Source organism: Sinocyclocheilus grahami, unplaced genomic scaffold (assembly GCF_001515645.1).
Source record: "Sinocyclocheilus grahami isolate Dianchi unplaced genomic scaffold, SAMN03320097.WGS_v1.1 scaffold645.1, whole genome shotgun sequence".
Lineage (NCBI taxonomy): Eukaryota > Metazoa > Chordata > Actinopteri > Cypriniformes > Cyprinidae > Sinocyclocheilus > Sinocyclocheilus grahami.
The window spans coordinates 864,652-873,840 of NW_015505824.1; the positions used below are offsets into that span (position 1 = coordinate 864,652).

The window sequence follows — 9,189 nt, forward strand, 5'->3', positions numbered from 1 at the left end:
TTACTATAATGTGTCCAGATTTTCATTATTCTAAACACTGATTCTCATTACATTCTACATTCAACTGTAATAAAGTAATGAGAATCACCCAGTCCAGACAAAATGATTTTTATTATTAAAAATGACAAATATTTTGTGATTGCCACAGACATGTTCCTGACAGGTTTTATGCCAGGGGTCTCCAAACTCAGTCCTGGAGGGCCGGAGTCTAGAGTTTAGCTCCAACTTGCCTCAACACACCTGCTTAGAAGTTTCTAGTATGCTGGTTTAGGTGTGTTTGATTTGGGTTGGAGCTAAACTCTTAAGGACACCGGCCCTCGAGGACAGAGTTTGGGGACTGCTGTTTTATGTGATTCAACTTTCAAAATAATCAGCTATCAAATTTCCAGTCAACACAGGAAGTGATACTTACCTCACCACCCACGCAACATTTCACTCGACACCTCAAAAAAGCAAACAGGAAAAGTCATCTTTAAGTCTCATGTTGATCATTTTATTATATATATTTATAATATGTACAGAGAAGAGAAAACAAGATCAAACCCAGCAATGAAACAGCACCAGGGTGAGCAAGCAAAGGGCGATAGAGAAAGAGCGTGTATATTAGAGAAGGAAACTGCTAAAGAGGTGCTTGCCATTTTACCATCGCCGTGTCTTAAATCAAAAAAATGAGATGTGCAAATGACATGGGTAAAAAGTAAAAAGACAAAAAGCATAAGAACGCTCCATCACATTCATAAGTAACCACCCCCCCCCACCCCACCCCACCCCATACCTTTCATCTTTCCGTGATCCCCACACATTACCACAAAATTCATAGATCAAAAGACAGCAGACGTTCTGCGAAAACAATGACCCTTCCGAACGCATCCCAAAAAAGCACTTGTTTAGTGTGTGCACGAGTGCAGGGTTTAAATGAGACTTTATTTTCACACAGACGTAACGTGGGATCCACGACACGGACCGGTTTTAAAATCAAAGGAATGTTCCCAAACGCAGTTGCCTCTTACCCATCCCTCCTTCCCAGCCATTGCACACGCACCCATATCCCTGCTACTGCTCCCTCCAACCCCACATTACCAGTTCACTTACTAAATAGTACAAGCAAATCCAGCACACAATATTATAGACAAGAATGTGTGGTTACGTTAGCATTGCATGTTAGTGGTGTAAAAACGAGATTACACTGGCTCAGAGAGCGAAAGTGTTATATACCGGTAATATCACAATGGTGAGACTAGTTAAGACCAAGTGACGCACTAATACTAGTGAAGTTCACAAACTATCTACGGTTTCTAGATCCACGTTGTACATAAAACAGCCAGGTCAAAAACACTGTCATCAGACCAATCATTTGCAGTTTTTGTTTGAAAATGCTGATAAAATTGAGTTGTAACTATGTGGAGAAGAGTGCAGGATCCATATAAATCTCTTTGATCAGCGAAGGCGACATCTGAATGAGCTTCTAGACCTTTAAAGATCTATCTGTAGGTAGATTTGAAAGCTAAGTGTACGAATATGTTTCATGGAAACATGGGAGGTCATATCCGGTCTCCTACACTGGACCAGTCAATCCCAATATTCCTAGATGTAATACACAATATTCCCACACAAACACACAGCACACTGAACCGGATCCATGGAACTACCATGCTTTCATTGGTGGTGAAATTAAGGCCCTTCACAAATATATTTACCGTTTGTAAATAAATACAAAGCACACACACTGTTTTGGCAGCAGCGACGACTGGAAGTCTGGCTCAATAAGATGGAAAAAACGACACTAAATTATAGATCTGAGGTTTCAAACCAAAGCCACAAAACTGTTGACTACATTAAGAAACAACCTCAACATGTCGAGATGGTGTTCGTGCATTCATTTTGAACCTGTGATGGCCGAACACTCAAAAGTAGCAGAGGTCACTGAGGTAATAGAGGGAACAGTAGCTTTCATCGACCAGCCTAAAGCCTAGACCCCCCAAATCCAGATTATGAACAAACAAAAAAAAACATCTCTATCCGTCCCTTCCCCGACCAAACTACATCAATGACAGCAGTAAGCCTTTGTACAAGACTTCATTAGAAAAACAAAAACCTACAGAAAAAAAAAAAATCAGTCTTAAAAATCACCATAACAATAATATACTAATAGGATGAGAACAACTATAGAATATTGCCGACTTGTTTGCAGTTGACTTCCGTCAGAAGCCATGCTTTCGCCAACAAAACCTCATTCAAGTGACGACGTGTGAGAGAATTAGAAATACTACAGAGATAGGTTAACGTTCTTAACACAACCTCGCTAGTTGTTTAAAAGGAGGATTTGAGAATCGCCCCTAGATCTGCTCTCATTTGTTTCTATACATGGACATATGACTGTACTAAAGCTCCATCCTGGACTTTAAGTACAGAGGGCGGGATATGGACTTGGGCAGGGTTATTAATGAGCACAGGGAGGAAAAAAAGGTGAGGTGTCTTTCACAAAAGTAATGGCTAAGGAGAATAAAAACATGAAGACTATGTTGTCATTAATGAAGCCATAAGGCTGTTAGACGTTGGCTCTTAATGCAGTGGTTCCTCCCTTGAGAATGCTTTTTTTTTTTGGTGTGAGTGAGAAAATTCGTTTAAGAGGGAAAGGGATGGTTGTGTATGTGTGTGTGCACGTGTGTGTGTGTGTGTGTACGCTCAGGCTCTTCAACAGCAGCCGCCGCCAGACTGCCGCACAGGAGTGCTCTCGATCTTCAGGTTGGGCTTGTCTCCTCCGCTTGTCGCTCCAGGGCCCATGCGCTTCTTGATCTCAGCAGCCATTGTCATGAAGGCCTGCTCCACATTCGTGGCATTCTTAGCGCTTGTCTCAAGGAAGGGGATTGCTAAAGAGTCAGCAAATTCCTTGAAGGTAAAAAGAAATCAGAGTGAGACACTTCAAAAAAAATTTATTTTGCCCAACCCTGTGCTTGGCACTTACAGTCAAACCAAAAATTATTCAGACACCAGATATATATTTTTATATTTTTTTTTACTAGTGGGTGCAGGACACTATAGTTCATTTATGTAAGTGAGGATAGCAAAATAAAGTAAACTGTGGCATATTATACCCCAAAATTCTTCATACAGTGGACTACCAGTAAAATTTATAAAAATATGGGACCAAAAATTATTCAGACACTTTGACCTGACCATGTTTTGCTTAAGTGTTATCTGACATCAAGATGAATTTGTTCTGACACAGTTTAACTCTGTTCTTGTCATATTTTATTACCATTTTCTAAACTATGGCGAATAAACTGTGATAATATGTGAAATGTTGAAGGTGTCTGAATAAATTTTGGTTTGACTATGTATAACTGTCTATCAAATGTATTAAAGACTGTAAAAGGTCATTTTCTTCCACAATTAGCCTACATGTTAATATAGATTTTTGTCAGATTTTTTGTTCTGAAGAAAATGTGAGTGGTTTATGCCTGTGCAAAGCTTCCCTCTATAAAGCAACTTTCGCATTGGATTCAAATTTTTCATGCAAATTCACCACAGTGACCAACAGAAAGTAGTAGTATCATTTTATTTAATGCCATGTCAGCATCTGTGGCTACTTTACCAACAGAAAGCTGTCACTTTGAAAGTGACTTCTGTGCCAGAGGTCCTTCATGCATCACTAAACTATCAACAAAGGACCTTTTTTTGCCTATGAAATTGACTAAATTAATGTGACTACACCTCAAGTGTTATAAGAGGTCCCTAGGTGGTTACTTACTGGCTGCAGTCAAAATGAGCTCAGACACAAGTCTTTATGATATTCCGGTCTCTTGCAATGCAAGTCTAAATCAAAGCACTTAGAACAAGCTGCACAATTTGACATATCATTCATGTCCAGAAAACATTTTATTCAAATCTCTAAACCTTAGCATGAGTAGCAGTAATACGAAGGTTAAAGGGTTAGTTTCTGTCATTAATTACTCACCCTCGTGTTGTTTCAAACCCGTAAGACCTTCGTTCATCTTCGGAACACAATTTAAGATACTTTGGGTCCAAACATGGACCCATAGACAGCAAGGTAACTTCCACGTTCAAGGTCCAGAAAAGTACCAAAATGATCGACAAAGTAGTCCGTGTGACATCAGTGGTTCAACTGTAAAGTTACGAAGCTATGAGAATACTTTTTTTGCGCAAAGAAAACAAAAATAATTACTTTATTCCACATTTTCATCTCTACTGCGTCACTTTGGACGCGCGTTCACGACCATGACGCGAGCATGTGGCGGCGCTGCCCCAGATCCGGCGTGATGACGTCATAACTTTTCTGGACCTTGAACGTGGTAGTTACCTGGCTGTCTATGGGAGGGTCAGAGAGCCCTCATATTTCATCAAAAATATCTTAAATTGTGTTCCGAAGATGAACGAAGGTCTTACGGTTTTCGAACAACACGAGGGTGAGTAATTAATGACAGAATTTTGGACTAACACTTTAAGTACATTATTATGCTACCAATGTCACAGAAATGGGAAGCAACTGGGCTTGTAAAGCCCACTAGTTTTGATAAAAAAGGGAACAGAGATTTCAAATAAGAAATTAATACAGATTAGATGCATCTATTTTGACACATCAATACCTTGGCTGTTGTGTAGTCCACTACTTTCTTGGTGGTGAGGTCACATTTGTTCCCCACAAGCAGCTTGTTGACGTTCTCGCTTGCGTAGCGGTCTATTTCCTGTAGCCACTGTTTCACATTGTTATATGATTCCTTTAGAGAGAGAAAGACAGAAAATAATTCTTAATTTCAACTCTTTATGCGTTAATGCAGGATTATCCAGGGTTGTTATTGTAAACTAAAACCATTAAAATCATTTTCAGTAACTGAAATAAAATAAAATATAAATATTAAATGTAAAAATGTAAATGAAAATTACAAATGTTGCCTTGGCAACTGACTTAAACTTTAAGGGCCCTATTTTAATGATCTAAGTGCATGGTCTAAAGCACACAGCGCAGGTGCACTCAGGGCGTGTCCGAATCCACTTTTGCTAGTTTAATGACGGGAAAAACGGTCTGCGCGTCTGGCGCACTGTCTAAATGTGTTATCACCTTAGCATGAGTAGCAGTAATACGAAGGTTAAAGGGTTAGTTTCTGTCATTAATTACTCACCCTCGTGTTGTTTCAAACCCGTAAGACCTTCGTTCATCTTCGGAACACAATTTAAGATACTTTGGGTCCAAACATGGACCCATAGACAGCAAGGTAACTTCCACGTTCAAGGTCCAGAAAAGTACCAAAACGATCGACAAAGTAGTCCGTGTGACATCAGTGGTTCAACTGTAAAGTTACGAAGCTATGAGAATACTTTTTTTGTGCCAAGAAAACAAAAATAATTACCAAGGTCCAGAAAAGTACCAAAATGATCGACAAAGTAGTCCGTGTGACATCAGTGGTTCAACTGTAAAGTTACGAAGCTATGAGAATACTTTTTTTGTGCAAAGAAAACAAAAATAATTACTTTATTCCACATTTTCATCTCTACTGCGTCACTTTGGACGCGCGTTCACGACCATGACGCGAGCATGTGGCGGCGCTGCCCCAGATCCGGCGTGATGACGTCATAACTTTTCTGGACCTTGAACGTGGTAGTTACCTTGCGGTCTATGGAAGAGTCAGAGAGCCCTCATATTTCATCAAAAATATCTTAAATTGTGTTCCGAAGATGAACGAAGGTCTTACGGTTTTCGAACAACACGAGGGTGAGTAATTAATGACAGAATTTTGGACTAACACTTTAAGTACATTATTATGCTACCAATGTCACAGAAATGGGAAGCAACTGGGCTTGTAAAGCCCACTAGTTTTGATAAAAAAGGGAACAGAGATTTCAAATAAGAAATTAATACAGATTAGATGCATCTATTTTGACACATCAATACCTTGGCTGTTGTGTAGTCCACTACTTTCTTGGTGGTGAGGTCACATTTGTTCCCCACAAGCAGCTTGTTGACGTTCTCGCTTGCGTAGCGGTCTATTTCCTGTAGCCACTGTTTCACATTGTTATATGATTCCTTTAGAGAGAGAAAGACAGAAAATAATTCTTAATTTCAACTCTTTATGCGTTAATGATGCAGGATTATCCAGGGTTGTTATTGTAAACTAAAACCATTAAAATCATTTTCAGTAACTGAAATAAAGCTGAAATAAAATAAAATGTAAATATTAAATGTAAAAATGTAAATGAAAATTACAAATGTTGCCTTGGCAACTGACTTAAACTTTAAGGGCCCTATTTTAATGATCTAAGTGCATGGTCTAAAGCACACAGCGCAGGTGCACTCAGGGCGTGTCCGAATCCACTTTTGCTAGTTTAATGACGGGAAAAACGGTCTGCGCATCTGGCGCACTGTCTAAATGTGTTATCCCTATTCTCTTAATGAGTAATGGTTGTGTTTTGGGCGTAACATGCAAAAAAAAAAATCAGAGTCTCATCTCCCATCCCCTTTAAAAGCCAGTTACGCTCTCGCCATGGCGGGCTCGCTATTTACATGGCGGAATTAAATTTTTCATTTTTAAAAATGTTTGTGCTGCTGCTGCGCGTCCCTGTGTGTGTAATAAGCAAAGTGTACGCGCGTTGTGCACCCGTCTATAGGCGCATATTACTAACGCACTCTTTAAATAACAAAGAAAAAATATTGAGCCAGACCAGGTTTTTGTTGGTCAATGGCGCAGTCTATTTCAGTTGCGTCAAAATAGCAACGCGTCAACAATGCACCTGAACACACTTCGTTTTCAGACCAGCACACCCATGGGCGCACAAATAGGCGCAAATGCATTTGCTATTTAAACAACGTGGCACAGGAAATTATAAATCTGCGTCAGGCTGAAACTAGCAAAAAACACTTGCGTGACGCCTGGTGACGCATAGCGCCAGGTGTATGATAGGGCCTTAAGTACTCAAAATACTGAACCTAAAACAAAAATTTAAGTTAAACAGAAATATATATAAATCATTAAAAAAATTAAAACTGAAAATATAAAAATAAATGCTAATTCAAACTATTAATTCACATTTTAATAGTATAAAGTATACTAAAATAACACTGGTGTTATCAACAATGTTCTTAAAATAACAAATTTGACAAGCAGATCATCAAGCGAGAGGTTTTCTAAGGATGAAATCAGCACAGTTTACACAGCATCAGAACTACAGAAAAATGTGGTTTATATGATTCCTTTAGAGAGAGAAAGACAGAAAATAATTCTTAATTTCAACTCTTTATGCGTTAATGCAGGATTATCCAGGGTTGTTATTGTAAACTAAAACCATTAAAATCATTTTCAGTAACTGAAATAAAATAAAATATAAATATTAAATGTAAAAATGTAAATGAAAATTACAAATGTTGCCTTGGCAACTGACTTAAACTTTAAGGGCCCTATTTTAATGATCTAAGTGCATGGTCTAAAGCACACAGCGCAGGTGCACTCAGGGCGTGTCCGAATCCACTTTTGCTAGTTTAATGACGGGAAAAACGGTCTGCGCGTCTGGCGCACTGTCTAAATGTGTTATCCCTATTCTCTTAATGAGTAATGGTTGTGTTTTGGGCGTAACATGCAAAAAAAAAAAAAATAAAAATTAAAAAAAAAAAAAAATAAAAATTAAAAAAAAAAAAAAATAAAAATTAAAAAAAAAAAAAAATAAAAATTAAAAAAAAAAAAAAATAAAAATTAAAAAAAAAAAAAAATAAAAATTAAAAAAAAAAAAAAATAAAAATTAAAAAAAAAAAAAAATAAAAATTAAAAAAAAAAAAAAATAAAAATTAAAAAAAAAAAAAAATCAGAGTCTCATCTTCCATCCCCTTTAAAAGCCAGTTACGCTCTCGCCATGGCGGGTTCGCTATTTACATGGCGGAATTAAATTTTTCATTTTAAAAAATGTTTGTGCTGCTGCTGTGCGTCCCTGTGTGTGTAATAAGCAAAGTGTACGCGCGTTGTGCACCCGTCTATAGGCGCATATTACTAACGCACTCTTTAAATAACAAAGAAAAAATATTGAGCCAGACCAGGTTTTTGTTGGTCAATGGCGGAGTCTATTTCAGTTGCGTCAAAATAGCAACGCGTCAACAATGCACCTGAACACACTTCGTTTTCAGACCAGCACACCCATGGGCGCACAAATAGGCGCAAATATCAACATGATCATATTTCAGTTTTGAATATAAATCTAACCCTTATATCTTAGGAAATTACAATTCAAAATGGGTTATTAAAATAGCATAATCTCAAGTTTTATTTTCCATATAATTCCATACAGTATTGTTTTAGTATTATTTATATAGCGTATTATTACAGTATTTATAAATATTGTGCATTAGCATTTTTAGTTTAATTTTAGTTTGTTTTCTACATTTTGTTATGCTTTTTTTATTTATTTTAGTTTTTTAAAATATTTCTATTTAACTTAAATTTTTTTGTTTTAGTTATTTTAGTACTTCAACTTATTTTATTTCAGTTCATTCAGTTTCATGTCTAGTTTTTGTTCACGTTTCTTAATTTCAAGTTTTTCATCTAATATTTTTATTTTTATTTAAGCTTCATTTCAAATAACAAAAACAGTTTTTAATACTTTTAAATGCATTTGCTATTTAAACAACGTGGCGCAGGAAATTATAAATCTGCGTCAGGCTGAAACTAGCGAAAAACACTTGCGTCACGCCTGGTGACGCATAGCGCCAGGTGTATGATAGGGCCTTAAGTACGCAAAATACTGAACCTAAAACAAGAATTTAAGTTAAACAGAAATATATATAAATCATTAAAAAAATTAAAACTGAAAATATAAAAATAAATGCTAATTCAAACTATTAATTCACATTTTAATAGTATAAAGTATACTAAAATAACACTGGTGTTATCAACAATGTTCTTAAAATAACAAATTTGACAAGCAGATCATCAAGCGAGAGGTTTTCTAAGGATGAAATCAGCACAGTTTACACAGCATCAGAACTACAGAAAAATGTGGTAAATGTCCTTGAGCCTTGAAAATGGTCATCAATTCAGCTGCAGAGTGTGCCTTGTTAAATTAAGGAATACATCAACTTCGCGCTGTGGATCGCCGGATCGGCTTTCACTGTGGACGTCGCCACATGTGGTTGCCGCAAGCCTACGCTCACTCTAGCCCGCCGTGTGTGACGCTGTGTTTCATTGTGAA

General features: G+C 37.2%; 1 protein-coding gene across 1 annotated transcript in view; it reads right to left on the reverse strand.

The window, feature by feature from the left end:
• Positions 1-471: 471 nt before the first annotated feature.
• LOC107558403 (ras-related protein Rab-1A-like) overlaps positions 472-9,189 on the reverse strand; it is an 11,301-nt gene continuing 2,583 nt past the window's right edge. The window contains exons 2-4 of the mRNA XM_016242068.1: positions 5,912-6,043; positions 4,608-4,739; positions 472-2,889 (exon numbers count right to left, since the gene is read on the reverse strand). Coding sequence (XP_016097554.1) covers positions 2,695-2,889; positions 4,608-4,739; positions 5,912-6,043 — 459 coding nt within the window. The 3' untranslated portion in view covers positions 472-2,694. The remainder of the gene's footprint in view (positions 2,890-4,607; positions 4,740-5,911; positions 6,044-9,189) is intronic.